The 20,643-nt window shown below is 41.7% G+C and overlaps 1 protein-coding gene across 3 annotated transcripts in view; it reads right to left on the reverse strand.

Annotated features, from left to right (window-relative positions):
• The window catches only part of LOC112107731 (cAMP-dependent protein kinase catalytic subunit beta), a 118,430-nt gene that overhangs the window by 24,978 nt on the left and 72,809 nt on the right, over positions 1 to 20,643 (reverse strand). For 2 of the 3 annotated variants that reach the window (XM_026655932.2, XM_026655930.1), the window contains exons 2-4: positions 11,188 to 11,249; positions 10,090 to 10,218; positions 3,223 to 3,321 (exon numbers count right to left, since the gene is read on the reverse strand). In XM_026655932.2, coding sequence (XP_026511717.1) covers positions 3,223 to 3,321; positions 10,090 to 10,218; positions 11,188 to 11,249 — 290 coding nt within the window. Of the gene's footprint in view, positions 1 to 3,222; positions 3,322 to 10,089; positions 10,219 to 11,187; positions 11,250 to 14,519; positions 14,529 to 20,643 lie in introns of all 3 variants that reach the window. The other variant, XM_026655931.2, reaches the window with a different exon arrangement.

The following is a 20,643-nucleotide window of genomic DNA, read 5'->3' on the forward strand; positions in this document are numbered from 1 at the left end:
CTAACAGAAGTATTGGGAGCATAATCTTTCGTGGGTAAGAACCTCACTTCTTCACAGCAAGGATTTCACTGTTAAGCCAAGCTGGTCGCCTGCCATATTTACTATTCTTTCTACACATCGGGTTGGTTTGTTCCTGCAACCTCAATAAGGATTCTTTAAAATACAGCCAGCTCTCCTGGACTCCTTTCCCCCTCACGTTATTCTCCCAGGGGATCCTGCCCATCAGTTCCCTGAGGGAGTCAAAGTCTGCTTTTCTGAAGTCCAGGGTCCGTATTCTGCTGCTCTCCTTTCTTCCTTGTGCCAGGATCCTGAACTCGACAATCTCGTGGCCATTGCTTCCCAGGTTCCCATCCACTTTTGCTTCCACTACTAATTCTTCCCTGTTTGTGAGCAGCAGGTCAGGAAGAGCTCTGCCCCTAGTTGGTTCCTCCAGCATTTGCACCAGGAAATTGTCCCCTACACTTTCCAAAAAACTTCCTGGATTGTCTGTGCACCGCTGTATTGCTCTCCCAGCAGATATCAGGGTGACTGAAGTCTCCCATGAGAACCAGGGCCTGCAATCTAGTAACTTCTGTTAGTTGCCAGAAGAAAGCCTCGTCCACCTCATCCCCCTGCTCTGGTGGTCTATAGCAGACTCTCATCACGACATCACTCTTGTTGCTCACACTTCTAAACTTAATCCAGAGACTCTCAGGTTTTTCTGTAGTTTCATACCGGAGCTCTGAGCAGTCATACTGCTCTCTTACATACAATGCAACTCCCCGACCTTTTCTGCCCTGCCTGGCTTGGGGGCACCCAAAAGTTTCAGGTAATGGGGCATTTGAACACACAGAAGTGCTATTCACGAACACAGGGCTGCATGGAGGACATGCTGTGGATTCAGATAACTAGGATTATCAAATAAAGGGAATTTGGATAATTGGAATTATATTGAATTTCACGTAGGGTATATAGCTAGTTTACAACAATATTTTGACATCAGTTTTGAAGGTCTTTCTAATATAGAGAGGGCATCCCCAATTCCCAAGATGCGGATATATAACGGACTCTTGGAAAGCTCAGGCTTCTGAAACATACACCTCACACTGCGCACCACCCATCTATACACACACTTTTCATAGTTAAGAGGCACTTCTTGTTAAAATAATCTGAAGAGAAGAAATTTAGAATGTCACCTAATCAACAAGATCATAACATTAAGCTCGCTCGTATTCTCTTTAGCTTCTATTTCTTGTATAGACATTTAGATGTTACAAAGTGTCATCAAGCAAAAATGCATAACATGGATCTCTCCGATACTTACTGAATCTTGGGCCTTGTCTACACTACAGAGTTTTGTTAACACAAGTTACACCAATGGACAGCCACCGCTGTAATTAAACTGCTGTTTCATGTCCACACTATGCTCCTTGTGTCGATGTAGCGCATCCACAATAGCACCTCTTGCATTGACACAGAGAGCAGTGCACTATGGGTAGCTATCCCACTGTGCAACTGGATGCAGGGAGCTTTGGGAAAGTTTTGCAAGGCCTGACGGGGGCAGGGAGAAGTGCAGTGTCACATGATGACGGCTTCTCAATCCCATCGCTCCACGGGCATCCTACTAGATTGATAACTACTTTTCAACTGCCCTGGTAACCTGCAACCTAATCATCTCGGTCAGAAAGCATGGATCCTGCACTGCTATTCAGTATTGTGCTGTGCGTTATGAACACAAGTATATAAGAGTAACACAACAGGGGGCTATTCAGCTGGAGGAGCGTATTAACACTGAGCCACAGTAATGTTGTTGACGTAGTGTACTGAGCCTGGCATTGTTTGTTTGTAACGTGCTATGAACCTTGTAATGATCACAGTGTGTGCCCGAAAAGTGACACATTTTAAATCCCTTTTTAAAGTAGCACTCAGTAATATGACCAAACTGACACTGCTGAACACTAACACAAGAAGCCCACATAAGTGTGTGTGTGGGTGAGTGTGTGTCAGTGAGTATGTGTGACAGAGTTACAGAGACAGAGTGTGTGTTGGGGGAGAGTGAGTGTGTCGGCATGCTATCTATAAATTCAGACAGCAGCCAGAAACAACCAATCCTGAGACAGAAGCTGGTGCAAAGACAACTAGCACAGCCTCTTCTCCCCACAGACCGAGGAGATCCACCCACTTCCCTGCAGTCCAGGCAGGAGTGCGGTTGCTGCCAGTAGCTTGCCTGTATTGCTGGCTGTAGGGCAGCGGAGTTCAAAACAGTGAGCAAAGCGGTCATGGTGGGCATTGTGGGATACCTCCTGAAGGCCAGTTACGGTGATGTAATGAACACAGTGTCTACACTGACTCTTTGTTGATCTAACTTTGCTGCAAAATGCTCTACGACTCTCATCAAGGTGGTTTTATTTGGTCATCAAAGCAGGAGAGTTTTGTTGGTGGGAGGAGCACTGTAGGGTGTACACCTCCACTATTTTATTGACAAAAGCTGCCTTTTGCCAACAAATTGTGTAGTATAGACAAGGCCTTATTCTCCCTAAGGAGAAAAAAGACTTTAGTTTAGCATATAGGAGCAGAGACACAAGGTTTTGAGTCTTTTTCAAAAACAACCAAAATGCCAACACACACACACAAAATAGATCATATGCTTCTTCATGTAACACATACACTTACTTTATTGGTTATATATATAGGCTGGTGTTGATAGTGGAAAGAAGAATGATGGAGAAAGACCAATTTTTTCTGCTTTAGCATAATTCTCCCCAGAAGTACACAGTTAAAGGTACAGCATGAACTTTAAATGTTACTTTTATCTGAAAGTTTTACCAATGATTTTTACAATTATCATTTAGATTATTACGACTGAAAGAGATTAGAGAAATTACATTAAAAAATGCAAAGCCTAACACAACACATTAAAAATAATTGGCTACATTTCAAATTGATAGTGTCCCTTCATGGAAAGGTTTTATGCAAAGTACATTTTACCAAAAGCATGAATTACTGGATATTAGTCCAGTATTTACTTAGTATTTTGAAAACAAAGCACATACTTTATATTACCCATGGCAGAGAAGAAAATTAATTTAGCATTAATAATTCTTAGGAGGATGTGATCTACTTTATCATAACTGCATTATAGTGCAATGGCTTTACACATTGAGCAAGAAAGTTATCTGTACATATCTAAAATTTGAGTATACTTCATTCACATTTTGAAACAACTGCTTTCAAAATATTTACCTTAAAAGAATACTCCAGTCTCACAAGGAAAGGAAAGTTCACTGCTTGCAATATTCTCTTTTCATTCAGCGTGTGTTCTATTTGCTTCAGTTTGACAACCTACAAACAAACAATCTTTAAATTTTTCAGTCTAAACAGAACATCTTATATCTTCCAATAAACATATTAAAGTTGTTGAACTGAAATGCAAAACATGTAGATACACGTGGCTAAATGAAAGGCTTTCTAGTACACCTCTACCTCGATAGAACGCTGTCCTTGGGAGCCAAAAAATCTTACCACGTTATAGCTGAAACAGCGCTATATCGAACTTGCTTTGATCTGCCGGAGTGTGCAGCCCCGCCCCCCAAGAGCACTGCTTTACCGCGTTATATCAGAATTCGTGTTATATCGGGTCGCGTTATATCAGGGTAGAGGTGTACAACAACAACAACAACAACAACAACGTCTTATTTAGAATTTCTTTCCTTAAATTTTTAAGAGACTTTACAATTCTTAAAACATGGTTAATGGATATCTTTAGTAATTAGAGGCCTTTTTATATCCCCAAAAGTGGAGCATAGGAACCACTGGGGCAAACTTAACACATCCATGACAATGTACCCAGCTGACCTGATGGCAGTCACCTGCAGCAGTGACAGGGTAGTGAATCTCCATAGCCATTCGATGCTGAGACTATCAATAAGGGTGTCGATTAGTCCTAATGATGAGTTTTGTGGGTGAAACATACTTACTCACAAGGAACAGGACTGAGACCCACTCATTTTGCAAAGCCCACAGCCAGGAGAAGATAATGGAAAATTTGGGTTTAACTAATAATTTCCTTACTCAGAACAGTCGCATCTGCCACACTTCACAATGGGTTTCGTATATTCTCCTGTATACAGTAATTCCAAGGCCTCTTAACAACAGTGTCAAAATCTGAGTCTTGTCCTCTGCTTGGAGGCTACTATAAATGCTTCACTGCGAAACACAGTAAATGGTAGGTTCCAGCTCTCTGTTCTTCTATTGCTAATAGGAAATAATTCTATTTCCTTTTATTTAACTCCAGCATTAAGTAATCACTCCGATTTTCCTTACTTCCCATCACCCAATTTATCAATACCCCATTGTGAGAACTGGTGGAAGTGCTTATGACTTGAGAATTATGTTACTAATGCTCTGGGTTAGCTTTGAACTGGTTACCTAAAGGTGAAAGGCTTTGTATCCCATCTCATTATCAAGGTACTAAGCTATTAAAGTCTCTCTAAGGTGCATTAATTTTATCAAATAATATAGGCTTTCTAAAGCAATTTTAGGTAGCATGTAACATTTTTTTTAAAAAAACACAAAACAGAGCAAACAAGCCCACGAAAATCAGGGTAAAATTGGAGCCACTCAAAAACAGTGTTTTTGTTAAATAGAAATCTGATCTTACTATTGTAAATAACTGATATGCTAGGTTCCCAGCCAAATCTGAAAATTTACTTGTATTAGTTATTTTGGTTGCAAAATAGCTGTAATATGTAGAAGAGCACTCTCCCCTTCCTCCCCCCTCAAAATTTTGTATGAGAAAGCTCTCTCTTTCTTTTTTGGGAGTTTGTTTTGTTTTAAATGTTTCTTCTGACAGAAATCACAAACCCAGATATTTATACTCACCAAATCAACTCAGTTTGCCCTTTCAAAAAAGTAATTATGTAATGAAAAAACCAAGCAATCACTTTACAGATATGCTGTACCAAGAAAGGACATACTTGAAGTTTTTTTAATTACATTTTTAAGCTTTGATGGACCTTGACTTAGAATACAGAAAGGAAACACTGAATCACCCCTGACATTCAGGGTCCAACATGTTATGTTGTTATTGACTCTAGACAAAAGCTGCCTCCATGACCACAAACTCTGTGGACTTCCGAGGGATTTTTAACTGCTGAATCTGGTGGAGTTTTTGAGAAGGAAATATATCAGATTCATTTGTCTGTGCAATGGAAGGCAACTTTCTTCAGCTGACTGAAAATTGCATACAATTCTCTTTTTTAATCAGTCAGATCTCCTCCCCTCGCTCTTAGATGATAGGACACCACACACAGTAACAAGATGGTAACTAGAATTCAACATAGAGTAAGGGTGGTGATTGTTTGAGTGACCTCTAATATCATAATGATCTAAGAACTCTTGGCATGGCACAGATATACACTTTGCTATCGCAGGGATGTAATTTGTAAAGTCAAAATGGCTGAGAACTTAAAATCTGGATGGTAACAGATTGCAAATCCCAGTGATGACAACCTGGTAATATGCTGAACAAAAAGTGCTCTCAACCATATTTGTAGCTGTTTCCATTTCTTCACACTGACTCAGCCATTTTAGGCTTCAGTGTGATACACGGATTGACATTTCTGGAATCTTATTATATAGATAATCTGTATGTGCAAGAAACTGAATTAAAATTGCATGGGCAACCTTAATTCTGACATTTCCTAATTTTTGAGCCCTTCACTTTGTAATGTTCTTTTAATGTATTTTTTTTGCATGAAATTATTTATATAGTATCATAAATGTGTCATAGTGCCTTACAAACAAATAATATGAGAAGTCTTAGTCTTAGGACCTTATGATCTGAATTACAAGTATTATATTCCTGAACAAGTTCTAGATGAAAAATTATCTGCAAGCCATAAAAACCTGTCACCATAAAAATATGCTTTACCATAAAAAATAAACAAAAGTTATAGATTAGTTTAAAATATTACTTTGCATCCTAAAATTCCAACTTTGTTTAAAATGAAATTTAAGCAAATTATAGTGTTTATTGAATCTGAAGTAGATGTGATTAAAAAAACAACTATTAATAAAATGTAGAGTGGCATAACAGAAGTGATTCAAACCTTAGCAAGGCATTTCAATTTTCAATAGATAGCAAATGTATAAAACAGCAGCTCTCTCTGTAGTCTGTGGAAAGCTGTGCATAGTGTTGGCTCTCCTCTTTATTTCCAGCTGCTAAATCAGAGAGCTAAAAATATTTTCAATTCTTTCCTAGATTTACTCCTCCATCTAAGGGTTTGTCTACACTGAGAAGTTTCTGCGCAGTAAAGCAGCTTTTTGCGCTCAAACTGCAGCCATGCACACACTGTCAAGCCAGAAAGCAGAAACTCCTCAGTTGCAGTGCTGCAAAAAAACTCACCTCGACCAGAGTCGTAAGGCTATTTGTGCAGAGGCTCAAGCGCTCTATTGCCAGTGTGGACAGTTGATTGCTTTCTGCGCTGTAATTGGCCTCTGGAGCTGTCCCATAATGCCTCAAGTGACCGCTCTGCTCATTGTTTTGAACTCAACTGCCCTGGAGATATGCGTCCCTCCCCTTTAAGTGGGTGTGTGAGAGAGAGAGCGAGCGCACGCCCAGGGAGGAAGGCGGGGGCTGGTGTGTGTCCCCCAAAACACAGTCTCTCTCTTCTCCATACACACATACACTTCCTGCCACACACTCTCTCCCCCCCACACACTTCAGTTGAAAAGCAGCTGGCAATGTAGTAGGATGCTCATGGAACAATGGGATTGGGAAACCTGCATCATGTGATGCTGTGCCTGCCCCATGAGGCATTGCAAACCCTTCCCAAAGCACCCTGCGGCCAGTTGCACAGTGGGATAGCTACCACAATGCACTGCTGTCTTTGCCATTGCAAGAGCTGCTAATGTGGATGCGCTCCAGCATCACAAGGAGCACAGTGTGGACATGCAACAGTGGCTTAATTCCAGTGTTTTAATAAAAGTGGCATAACTTGTGGGGCAGAAACTTGCTAGTGTAGACACACCCTAATTAAGCAATTACTATAGCTGTTACAGGTATGTTATATGATCATGAATGAACATGGAGTATGACTATTGTATAAAGAATGGAGATGAAATGATCCAACTAGGCAATCTCTATTAGCTTGTGCTCCACGCTATGAAAAATTTGTCGACTCTTGATCCAAAGTGTCCTTCAAAGTTCTTGAGCTACATTGTATCAACATGTAGCAAGATAATTTTCAATTTTAGAAGCTCACTATACACCAGGTGTTCTCAAATGGGGGGTCGGGACCCCTGAGAGGGTTGCGAGGTTATTACATGGGGGGTCACGAGCTTTACGCCTCCACCCCAAACCCCGCTTTGCTTCCAGCATTTATAATGGTGTTAAATATATAAAAAAGTGTTTTTAAATGTATACGGGGGGTCGCACTCAGAGACTTGCTATGTGAAAGGGGTCACCAGTACAAAAGTTTGAGAACCACTGCTATACAAATACAGTTTGCTTATGCTGAAGAATGTTTGAGCAGATTCCATCTAAACCCTAGTCAGTTACATTTGAGCAAAAGATAATTAAAAGCAAAAATGTTATTTTTAAAATCAGCTGTTTCTGTACTTTTTTAACATGATCTTTTTAGCATATTCTGTGAAACGTCATTGCTAACGGTTGCTATGAAGCAAAGACATTCCTGAACAATCATAATTGAAAAATGTGGGAACTACCTAATAAGAAACCACTAATTAGACTTTCTTTAAACTCTATTTGAAGTGTCGATAGTACTAATTGTAGTAAGCAAAGAGTACTGCACATGGTATATATTTAATCAGACCCATGTCAAAACAAAATCTCTTCTTAGTAATATCTAGTTAATAAATTATGTGTCAAATTCTCTGAACTTGACAAGTTTTACTCTTTAAAATTTAGTGCCAGTACAATAGATATTGTTTATTTTGCACACATATAGGATTACCCAATCTAGTGATACCAGGCTATTTTAGTGGGCAGAGTAGGAGCAGTGAAGCAGTGAAAGCTGCATCACCCTGGATACAGGACAAACAGCAGACAACTCCTTCGAAAATGACTGCCTTCCCAACAGTCAAAAATCCAGCAAGACGTAGGAGTAGCTCACGCATACAGGGCTGCAAATTCAAACAGCCAACTGGCCTATGCTGCTCATCTTTGTTCCCTTGGCACTAAGTTCACCTGTCCCGGCAACATGCAGCCGTCTGTTGAGTGGGGAAACAAGGAGTGGCAAAACCCAAGAAAATAATCAAAATTAGGGCTGTCAAGTAATTAAAAAAATTAATTATGATTAATCAGTTTTAATCACACTGTTAAATAATATTAGAATACCATTTATTTAATTTTTTTCAGGAGTTTCTATATTTTCAAATTTAAGCTCTGGGCTGGGGGCTCTGGGCTTCAGCCCCCCCTACCCTCCCCGCCCACTAGGGTTGTCAAATTTCTGATTGCAGAAAACTGAACACCCTTCCCCCACCTCTTCTCCAGGCCACGCCACTTCTCACTCCATCCCCCCTCCCTCCTTCACTCGCTCTGCCCCACCGTCGCTCGCTCATTTTCACTGGGCTGGGGCAGAGGTGGGGGTGCAAGAGGGGGTGAGGGCTCCGGCTGGGGTGCAGTCTCTGGGGTGGGGCCAGGGATGAGGGGTCTGGGGTGTAGGAGGGGGCTCCGGTCGGGGGATCTGGGCTGAGACAGAGGGTTGGAGTGTGGGAGAGAGTCAGGGCTCTGGCTGGGGGTGAGGGCTCTAGGGTGGGGCTGGGGGTGAGGAGTTTGTGGTCCAGGAGGGGAGCTCCTGACTGGGGGGTGGGGCCAAGGGGTTCCGAGTATGGGAGGGCGCTCCAGGCTGGGGCTGGGGCTGGGTGTGGGTGTGTGGTCCAGCTGGCGGTGTGGGCTCTGGGGTGGAGCCAGGGATGAGGGGTTTGGGTTGCAGGAGGGGGCTCTGGGCTGGGACAGGAGTGCGGGCTCTGGGAGGGGGCTGGAGTGTGTGAGGGGGTACAGACTCCAGGAGGGAGTTTGGGTATGGGAGGGGGCTCAGGGCTGGGGTAGGGGGTTCGGGTGCAGGAGGGGGTGCAGGCTATGGGTCTCCATGCGCTGCCCCTGTCTGCAGGAATGGTCCCTGCAGCTCCCATTGGCCGCAGTGGCCAGCATGTCCCACCAGCTCCTAGGTGCTGGGGCAGCCAGGGGACCTCCGTGCACTGCCTGCGCCCCAAGTGCCGACTCTGCAGTTCCCATTGCCCGGGAATCACTGACAGGGGCAATGCGCAGAGCCCCCGGGCCGCCCCTGTGCCTAGGAGCCAGAGGGACATGCCGGCCACTTCCGGGAGCTGTGCGGAGCTGGCCACTGTGGCCAACCGGACTTTTGGCAGCCTGACTGGAGCAGCCAGGGTCCATTTTCGACTGGCCATTCTAGTCAAAAACTGTATGCCTGGCAACCCTACCCACCTGCTGCCTGGGAAGCTGCAGACTTGGATTGCTCTAGCCCTCCCTCCCCTGACTCCAGAGCTGCACAGCCCTCCCGCCGCTGATGCCTCTCACCCTGCTCCCAGGTATGCGCTTAATGCATTAATTTTGCTTTAAGTTAATTGCAGGCGTTAACTGCGATTAATTAACAGCCCTAATCAAAATAGGTTATAACAAAGAAAGAAAAAAATCCCCACAATATAAAAAGAAAACATAATAGGACAATGGACAAAAAAAGAAAAAGATGGGTGAACAAAACATATTCTCTTCAAAACACTACAAATCCAAAGAGCCAGGGAATGAACTATGAGCATCCGCATACAAGTGTGCAATGCTATGACTAGACTGCAGGATTTATTTTTTACTTATGCCTTTTCAAAAAAAATTGAATCCTTAGGACAAGGTAATTCTCTCGCAGAATTGTTAAAGAAAAGCAACAACTCTATTTTCCTGTCTGAGGCAGAAGTGCCAGCTAAAACCCACCATAATAGCATGAAAAGTGAAAATAATAGGATGCAACACTTTTTCAGACCACAGATAATGATTTCAATGAACAGCATGCTCTCTGCTGGCAAAGACAGTTTTTAACCACACAAATTAGTATAATTATAAAATGCTCCAACCTTCTGTTTATCCAGTATCTTCATAGCATAATACTGTTCTGTGGATTTATATTTCACCAACATAACTCGCCCAAATGATCCTGTTCCAAGGGTTTTTTGTCTCTCAAAGTCATCTAGGCCAGCAGTATTCTACATGTACACAAAAAAGTATAACAGATTAATAAATAATGATTACAGTTTTGGTACATAGAGACACTTAGTGATAGGAAATGTAGTCATTTATCAAAGAGGATGGATGCAATTTCTTCTGTCAAAACTAAAAAACTAGAGCGCTAACTAACGTTAATATAATTTCACACAATGAACCTGGATTGAGAGAACTGTAATAGTGCTTGCATTAAAATAGAAAAGGGACTTAATTTAATGTATGTTTAAAAATGACAAATATTGTTATCAAAATGTTATGCAGCAAGCAGTGAGAATTTAGCTGCAAAGAAATCATGATGTTAACACAAGAAAAAAGAAAACAAAACCTGCAAAAGATTACAGTCACCATCAAGTTTCCAAAATTAAGTGCTACAGAGAATTCTATGTGGGAATGTATTGAGGAACTACTATTCATACATTGTCTAGAATTCATATTTGAACACATTTATAAAAAAGAGGTCTATCACCTCAATATTTGGATGCTATTTGAAAAGTAAGTAAAATTACAACTTTTCCTCCAAATAGGAAGCATATACTATGCCAAAGGATTACGAACCAGGAGAGAAATTTCCAAGGGGAATGTCCAGGATATACAAGGTGTCCTGTTACAAAAAGCCAGTTGTAATAGGACATAAGAGTGGCGAGATTCAAATTATCAAATTGTCAGTAAGAATGAATTTCATAGCAAGGAACCTATCACTAAAATGCTCTTTCCCAAGCTTCTGAAACCAACAACCGAAGCATCTTTGCTGATCTCAACTGCAATTACAAATAATGCGGTTAAATTCTTTGCATGGACACTCCCTCAACAGTTTTTGAACTGAAAATATCTTCAATTTTCTGTAGCTCCCACCACAGTAGTATCTGAGTATTGGATACTGAACTCATTTCCATAAAAGCTACTAGTCAGAGTCATGCAGTGCATTTGTATTTTAAATCATAGTTCCTTACCTGAGGGGGGCTTTCCCATTTTCTTAAGAAATCTTCTTTGGCTTTAGCTAGGAACTCTTTCACTGAAAATACAAAAAATTTTCTCAAGTTCAATTCACTAAACATGTAATGCAGCTGTTTGAAACATGTATCTATTAAGTATGGTTTCTTTAAATAAAAGTACATGATAAACTCTTCAGTTCTCGAACACTAAATAGATGAATTGCTTTTACTAAACACAAAGCAAGCACCAGCATCTCTAAGATTTCTACAGTACCTCCAGTAGACCCCTAACTCTCTTGGAATACTACATATTTCTATATAAATTACTTAATCTACTTTAAATCTAATGGCCCACAATACTGTACATGCAAGCAGTCTTTAAGGTGATGTTAAGCATTCTCAAATTGATTGGAAAAAACCTGCACTTTGCAAATAATCTACATTCATCTAAGGCAAAGTTATACTTTCAATAATTGGAGAACAAAATAATTCTCATTGCCTTTTTTTCCCCATCACCTTTATTTAAAGGTTGATTGCAAGCAGAAGTACAAATTGTACAGCATTATCGCAAGCAAAGACAAAACACAGGGCTACAACACTGCACATTAGAGATGCCCACAGTCAGAGAATAAACTTTTAAGGTATTATTTTCCCATTTGAAATTAAAGCAATGTAGCAACAGTACAATTCTGGACGACTGTTTAAAATGTGCACTAGCATATTGCAATCCAAGATCACTTTTCAGATATTTTAATCCTACGTCTTTATCAGCCAAATCAGTGTAGGATATTTTATAGATGCAATGAAAAACAGGGGCTTTTTCAGTTTTTATTGTTATTCTGAAATATTCAAAGAATCACCATTAATAACTCATGTTTATTTTGTTTTCTTGGGGTCACTCCACATAACACGAGATTGGCAGTGGTAGGTTTTCTGTATTGATGAGTTTTGCTACAGGTGATTTCTAAAAAAATTCAACATAATCAAGCATTTTCTGAGTGGTATACAGAAACATATTTTAACAAGTATATTGTCATTTCTGCTGCTAAAAAAGAAAATACTGTTTTATGATTAGCTAAAAACAATCATGTGATGAGTCAGGATGTTCCTATTGTTTGCTTACTCAAAGAATATACATGCCTCATTTATACAGAATATTTTTTAAAATTCCCCTACCATTGCTCTAGTACTGGTGCAGCTCCAGCGGTTCTAGCAAATGGTAGGATCCCTAAAGCAGACTAGCCACTGGTATTTTTACTACCATGCCATCTAGATCTGAAGTCAGACAACACTAGGATAAAAATGCCAGTGGCTGGTCTGCACTGCTGGCACAGGGGAAGAGGCATCAGTGCAGGGGGAAATTCAGAAAATCCTCAGAGCAGATGCAGTCTTAAAGACATGAGCAATGTTTAAAGCAGTGTTGCCCAACTTTATTACGCAGGAAGGCCACGTAAACCTAAGCACAACCTTGTGTGGGGCAAACAGATTCTACATATTTTAACAAGATTTAAAGTCACCTGGGTTGATTTATATTTTAAGTTCAGCTTGTTTTGTATGTATTTAGATAGGTTGTTTCTATCCAATGTCCAGTATTGTCTAATTACACATTAGTGTAAACTAAAATTATGTAAACATGATGACAAAACTCTTTCACCTAATCTCATTTAAGGAGCGTAATGGCTAGGGCTTCCCCTGGCATGAAACTCCTCCTTACTACAAGAGGAACTATGAACATCTGATTTCACACCTGATTGTCTTTGAACCAGTAGGGAAAGAAGAATAGGGCAGTCACTTTTTGACCAAGTTTTATAAACCTAACTTTGAATTACATTCAGGTAACCTGAAAAAATATTTCATGTTAATAAAGATAAGAAAAAAACAAAACAGTTCAGGTTTTGTTTTATTTTGGGGTTTTTTGGAGTAGGTGGAAGAACATCAAAACTTATGGCGTATGTAGCATTATTAAATAAAGCACTTCACCCCCCTACTGCAGAGCAGACCCAAAAAATTAACAAAATGTTATATGTTTTGTTATTCCTCACTGAATCATATTCTTTCATTGACATTTTTGGCCTCACTGAACATCCCCAGGGCATCTGTCATTGGCTGTTTAGTGTGTGTGTGTGTGTGTGTGTGTGTGTTTGTGTGTAAAATTCTTCCATATTTAATTTCACAGATACTTTATGAACTAGAGCATTTTACAAGTAATCATCCCTTTCTACTCTATTCTAATTATGGAATAAAACATGCTAAATATTAAAAAATATATAGCATTCTGGAGAGATATTCAAGTTGCCTGAAACATGAGGAAAAAATGCTGTTCAACCCTAGAACTCCAAGAGGCCACGGGAGTTCTTCTTCCATATAAATCCTCTACCTTATCCTATGTCGCTTTTGGTCTGCTCTCTTCAGAGGCAACGTTAAAAATAGCTTCTTTAAACAAAGTTTCTGGATCCCACTTATTTATCCTTTAAATATGCATATTATAACATACTTCATGTTTACAGTATGTTACAATGTTACATATAGTATGTTATAATTAACTGGAAAAAAAAACCCTTACCATAAAAACATCTGGAGGTAAAATTTTCAAAAGCACCTAAGTGACTTAGGAGCCTAAGACTATATCTACCCTACAGACTTCTATGTTGGTCAGGGGAGAGAAGAGAGGTGATCCCTGACCGACATGCTCACAAAAGCCCCTACTGTAAACATAGCTATACCGGCAAAGCTGTGCTTTTAACCAATATAGCTTGTTTAGCTCATGGAAGTTGGGTTTTACTAGACTGGTGAAGAGCGCATCTTTATGAGTATTGCTGCATCTATACTAGTAGCGTTTTGTCAGCCTAGTATACTGATATTCCTACACTGGTAAAGCACTTCTAGTGTAGACATAGCCTAGGTCCCATTTTCCAGCCCTACCAAGACTCCTAAGCCCCAGTAAAACTCAAATAATTGTCAGTGTGACTTAACCACTTAAATATCAAAGAAACTTTGGAAAATGAGAGTTAGGCACTTTTGAACATTTTAACCCTGGTCTCAGAACACCAACACCTGCATTTAAATTTTGTAGGTATTGTTTTTTTAAATACATAAGCAACATTCATGTTAATGGGTTGATACCAGTGGCCAGTACCAGGAAAATATCATACAAAAATCACTTTTTGGGGTGCCAAACTGTGACAAGACCATGTAAAGTGATAGAGTTATCAAATGACAACTTCCAAGTTTCCCTCAAGTGCACATTTTAGCCATTTTTCAATGTTATGATTGGACTTGTTTGGTTTTTTATTCTTCATTGTTTTTATACCAGTCTGTGACTTTGGGCTCTAATGAAAGAATGAGCATACCAAAGGTCTCTATACGTTCACCAAGGGTTTGCAGGAACATTCACCCACACAGATGAGATGATCAAGAGAGGAAAGAAAGAAAAAAAAGTTTTATGCATTTCCACAACAAACACATAGAGAAAACAAATTAATTCTAACCTGCTCCCCTAATCCCCCAAGAATATACTCCAGAAAGAACCAATCTTCCCCCACATAGAGAAAATGGATCATGCTATATCACAGAATGTTTGAGTAGAAGGTACTAAAGCAAAACACACAAAAAGACAACACAACTCACACAGCTAAATGCTCTTATCTAGGAAGAGAAGGTTGCATTAAAAAGTGAAAGTGAAAAGTCATAGAAATAAGCTGTTTGCGAGATTTCTGAGGTGATCGAGTGTTTTTCTTTAAGTTAGTCAGTCCCAACTCAATGATATAACAAATAAATAATAATAAATAAAAACTAGATGTACTGCATTATGTTGGATTACAACTACTATAATCTGCTGGAAGCGGGGCACGGGGGGAGGGAGGTTCGCTTTCCTCTGCAGCACAGGGTCACTTGCAGGTTTAAACTAGTATTAATGGTGGATTCTCTGTAACTTGAAGTCTTTAAATCTTGATTTGAGGACTTCAGTAACTCAGCCAGAGGTTATGGGTCTATAGGCAAGGTTCTGTGTCCTGCAATGTGCAGGAGATCACATGACGTTCATGATGGTCCCTTCTGACCGTAAAGCGTATGATTTTTTTCCTGCCCTTTACCTTGTTCTAAAGACTGTTTATGTGAGCGGTACAGTGGGTGTCAGCTAGCACAGAAATAGCAGGCAATATCACCAAAATAATTCACAACAAAAATTTCAGTCCCAGTATCGTACAATAGAGCAACAAACTCTTTCAAAACACTGATTTGCATGAGTGAACCTAATTTAAGGTCTGCGTGTGACTGATTTTCAGCTGCACTGTAATAATTTATGAATATTATATGTTCTGTTTGATTACTATATGCATATACAGAGTTAATGCAATAGCAGGATTGTCAGGAAATGCATTCAGGAAGTTGGGGAGTTAGATCCTAAAATACACTTTTCCAACACTTCGTAGACAATGATATTCATTTTGATGCTCATGCTTGACCAACTGCAGAATTCACCTAAATGGTTTTGGACTATCAGGGCTAACGAACGCTTGGGAAGAGAGAACAATGAATGACTACATTTAAAAGGACACTAGGGTTACCATCCGTCCGGGTTTCCCCGGACATGTCCGGCTTTTTCAGTGTTAAATGGCCGTCCGGGGGGAGATTTCTAATCAAGTAGAAATGTCCGGGATTTCCCCCTTCCCTTCATCCGGAGTGCGGCGCGGCTGATTGGACGCCTGGCCTGATTGAAAGCCGCTCGCAGCCACTAGGGCCTCTAGCAGCCAGAGTCCCTCCCCCTCCCCCGCTACCTCCTCCCCCACAGAGCAGCGCGGCAGTGTTTGATTCCACGTGGAGCCCGCAGCTCTCCCTCTGCCGGGTGAGCGGGGGAGCAGAGGCTGCGGGGGCAGGGGGGGCAGGCGGTGCAGAGGCTGCAGGGCAAGGAGGAGCAGGGCAGGCAGGGGCATAGAGGCGGCAGGGGTGCAGGGGCAGGGGGCGCAGAGGCTGCAGGGCGAGTGGGGAGCAGGGGGCACAGAGGCTGCAGGGGCGGGGGGGCACAGAGGCTGCAGGGGCAGGGCAGGCAGGCGGTGCAGAGGCTGCAGGGCGAGGAGGAGCAGGGCAGGCAGGGGGCACAGAGGCTGCAGGGGGCACAGAGGCTACAGGGTGAGTGGGGAGTAGGGGGCACAGAGGCTGTAGGGGCGGGGGGTGCAGAGGCTGCAGGGTGAGGAGGAGCAGGGCAGGCAAGGGCATAGGGGCTGCGGGGAGCAGGGAAGCACTTAGCAACCCCCAACCACGATCAGAGCGGGAGGGAGGAGGGGGAATGCGGGGTGCTCAGAGGAGGGGGCAGAGTTGGGGCAGGGACTTTGGGGAAGGGGTTGGAATGGGGGTGGAGAAGGGGTGGGGTTGGGGCGGGGCCGGGGGCGGGGAAGGGGCGGAGTTGGGGCAGGGCCGGGGGCGGGACTGGGGCCCCGTGGAGTGTCCTCTTTTTTAAATGTTTGAATATGGTAACCCTAAAGGACACGCTATCTCTCGGGGTGTGGGAATTGTCAGAGACACTTAACAGGAACAGACTGAGACCCAGGCCCCCCAGAGGTTAAGTGTCTGAGGTAAGCTAGACCTACCTAAGATTCTATGTAGGACAAACATGTGCAGACCTTTTGGAGTTTTTTTTTAAATCCTTTTTCTCTTGTGCTATGTTTTTTTCCTCCTGTTAAGATTAAACAATATTCTGTTTTAAGGAGACAATTTGGGTCACTGTATTCACTGCTGGTCACAAGCTCCTGAAGGGAAAAACTGCAGAGCCTGAGCCAAGTCAGGTCTGCTGGAGTAAGCACGATCAATACACAGGGTACTGCATCCTAGGACCTGGTGTAAGAGTGGGAGAATCGTGGGGATTCCACTCACAGAGATGAAGGCACGAGGTCTCACACATTGGGGGTGCACTCAGACACTACAGAGGGGGTCACAGGTACAGCTAGTACTGAATGATGACAATTTGAATTACTCTGCCTTTCTTCCCCTGCCTCCCCCACATGAACACTGAGAGATATGTATTTGTTTTTCTCAAGTACAACCCACCCACCCCTACGAGCCAACAAGCCAGAAATTTGGGGGTGGGGTGGGGGAGGGAAATCTATGGATAGGATGCATGGAAAGAAAGCAAAAATTAAACTGATCAAAACTAAACACTGAGCACTACTACAAACACCGCATCTGCTGTGCTAAATGCCAGTTTCTGCTTGGCATTTAGCATGCCCTTTATCAACACACAATTTAATTTCAATTCCAGGGACTGTGATATAATCATTTAAAATCTGCAAAAATAATCAGGGTCATAAAATGAAATATTCTATGAAATCTCTACTCTCCAACTACTGACACAATATAAAAATACATACAGAGAATGCATAGGCTAATCTTGTTTCAGAAAATAATATATTTACTTAGGGTACATCTATACTTACCCGCTGGTTCAGCGGCAAGCAATCGATCCTGGAAGTGCTCGCCGTCGACGCCGGTAATCCTGCTCTCGAGAGGAGTAGGCAGAGTCGACGGGGGAGCCTGCCTGCCGCGTGTGGACCCGCGGTAAGTACCTTTAAGTTCGAACTAAGATACTTCGACTTCAGCTACGTTATTCACGTAGCTGAAGTTGCGTATGTTAGTTCGAACTGGGGGCTTAGTGTGGACCAGCCCTTAGTTCATTCTGTGAAAAACACGAATTGCTTAATTTTATAGCCCTAGAGCTACCCTTTATACAGATAAATATGAATGTTTTATGAGTGAAACATGGTACACTAACAACTGGAAGAGCGGTATGGTCTAAATATAGGACTGGAATTCTCCAATGTTCTAAGTCCACCTCTTACACCCACTCACTCTGTGATCTTGACCAAGTCATAACCTCGCTATCTCAGTCTTCCCTCTATGAAATGGGAATAATTCGAAAACGCACGTGGCTGAAGTGTGGATTTGTTAACCCCTGTAAAAGTCTTTGGAGATGAAAACAGACATAAAAGTGCTAAGTATTAGGATGTCTCCCAGGAGATGAATTAGCTTTTCAATTAATCTTCTCCAAATAGAAACCAAATGACCTCACTCAACTGATAACCTCAACAAAAGCAAAATATCTGAGTTTTGACAATGTGAAAGATAGTTGGTAAAAAATAAAAACCAATGCGAGATTGGAGCATGGTATGGGCAAGCTAGTCAGCTCATGCAAAGAGCTCTGTGGCTTCTAGAATTTTGGTCAGGGTCTTCCACGGTGGTCTTTTCTGGAAAGTCTCCAAAATTTTCATGGGTGGCTAGAAATAAGTGATATTTCTAAGAAATAAGTGTGGTTTCCTAACGGAAAAACTTCTGTTTAAATACTGCCATTTTGAAGTTAGTAAAGTAACAAGAGTTTTAGGCAAACCTGTACATGTAGAACACTAGACTGAGAACTACTTAGCAAGCCACAAAACATGCTCTTTGAGCCATGTAGCCTGCAGATTTCCTAGTCCTATTATGATAGACTTCCTTAAATTAGTGGGTTTAGCACTCAAGCACCATGGTGACTGGTTCAATTTAAATACAGTACCTAAATCACTTCTTGAAAATTAAAATGTACAAGACACCTACTATTCATATATTGATATGAAAGACATGCAGGGGTCACACCAGCAAGCTCCTTAGACAATACCATGGGAAGAAGTACAGCATTCACTCCAGGCTGCTAGGAAAAGATGCTGGGATTTTACAAGAATGTTTCCCTGAGAACCTTGCTAGTGAATTCTGTCTTTTGTATCAACTTGGGTCTTTTGGGTGCCTCATAAATTTGAAGCCCTCCTTAATTCCCAGATTTGCCTGCCAGAAGAAGTGTTTTTTGATCTCTCTCTCTCCCCACCCCATTGCTCCTGTACCCCAGTCCTTTTTTGGGGAGGGGGGTCTCTCTCTCTCTCATGAATACTTCAGTCTCTGCCTTTCCTAGAGTTAAGATTTTCCAAGCTCTAGTGCTTCCCCAAGCAGCAGCAGACTGAAAATGACATAATTCTGGTAAGTTTCGTAGCTGCCCACAAGATTTTGAAATAGCAGCAGTGAAATTAGCCACAGTATTGTTTTAATTTTATTCAGTTGCTGCTTCAAAAAACAACAAGCAATAGCAGGGCTCTGTGGTTATCTATAGTCTCAGAAAGACAGCTAGCTCTGCATCAGTTCAGCATTTTGAATTAAGATCTTCACAACTATGGATACATCTTCACTGCAGGGTTAACCCAGGCTAGCCTAGCACGGGTGAAGCAGCCTCAATGCAAATCCTACTCATGCCAGGCCTGCATAAATGTCTCCATAATAGTGCTGTATTAAAACTAGTCTGCTGGGTTCTCCCAGTCCTATGGTTCTCGCAGTCCATGAAACTGTGCCACTAAGTATTAATCTGCAGGTTGTGCTCTCTCTCCTGTCTACCATGGTGCTTAAGGCTGTGGCAGTGATGTGAGAACAATACTTAAAGTAAATAAACTTCCAACTGGAGTTACGTATTACTAATGAAGTTTTGAATGTGAAAGCAAATAGCATTTGGCAGCAAGAACTTTTAATTAAAATGTCATTAAGGAATTCAGTCTTCAAACCACAAAGTGTTTTGTAGGGCACCCAAATGACTTCTCTGCCTGTTTCTTTCCTGTCCACTAAACATAAAAAAGTGACCTTTGGGGTACATTTCCCAAAATTATGCATCTTATCGATATCACACCACAGATTTACCAAAAGGCTACTGTCAGGTTCAGGCCAACTGGTAGCATGGGAGGTGGATTTCTTGGATAGCATCTCTGTTCATATGTTATAGAAATGCAGCAGAAATGGGGCAGGCAAATCTGGGATGAAAATGCTAGCCAGCGTGGGTAACTTCCAGCGAAGAAGGGAGGAAGTACACAAGAAAGTACAGCCCAGGTAAAATTATAGGTTACGATTAGAGGACTAACAGAACTCAGGCTTGATTAGCCTGCCTTCTCACTGAAAAATAGGCAGGTTGCCAGCCTGGGCTAAAGCAAAACCAAAGCTCAAGCCTATATCCTCAGTTATGCCAGCTAGCCCAGGCTTAAAGCACCCTCAAATTCATGATGGAGGCTTTTCTGTGTGGATGGACAAGGGTTAGGGACAACCACTTGGGCTAGAGCCTGAGCTAACTCTGCAGTGAAGACATACTCTATAAAGGGCCAGAATTTGTTTAAAATTCTGCAATAATTAACAGTGTAGCTTCCCTCACTAGTCAGAGCAAACACATATGGGGAATGTCTGCAGGACACCCATGTGCTGGAATACAAATACAAAACAAAAAAATTAGCAAGAGAATGGCTGGGCCAAGAATACTTCACTGCATATAACTAATAGTAAAGGGATAGCAATATTAACTAATCTAATCACACCATTCTGAACAACCTCAGATGGAGGCAGAGGGCTAAGGTAGGGAGTAAGGAGCAGAGGGAGAAAATGTAAGGGAAAAATATGAGGAACAGAGAAGGAGAGGGAGGCAGGATA

The sequence above is a fragment of the Terrapene carolina genome, unplaced genomic scaffold (assembly GCF_002925995.2).
Source record: "Terrapene carolina triunguis isolate 2854851 unplaced genomic scaffold, T_m_triunguis-2.0 Scaffold211, whole genome shotgun sequence".
Classification (NCBI taxonomy): Eukaryota; Metazoa; Chordata; order Testudines; family Emydidae; genus Terrapene; species Terrapene triunguis.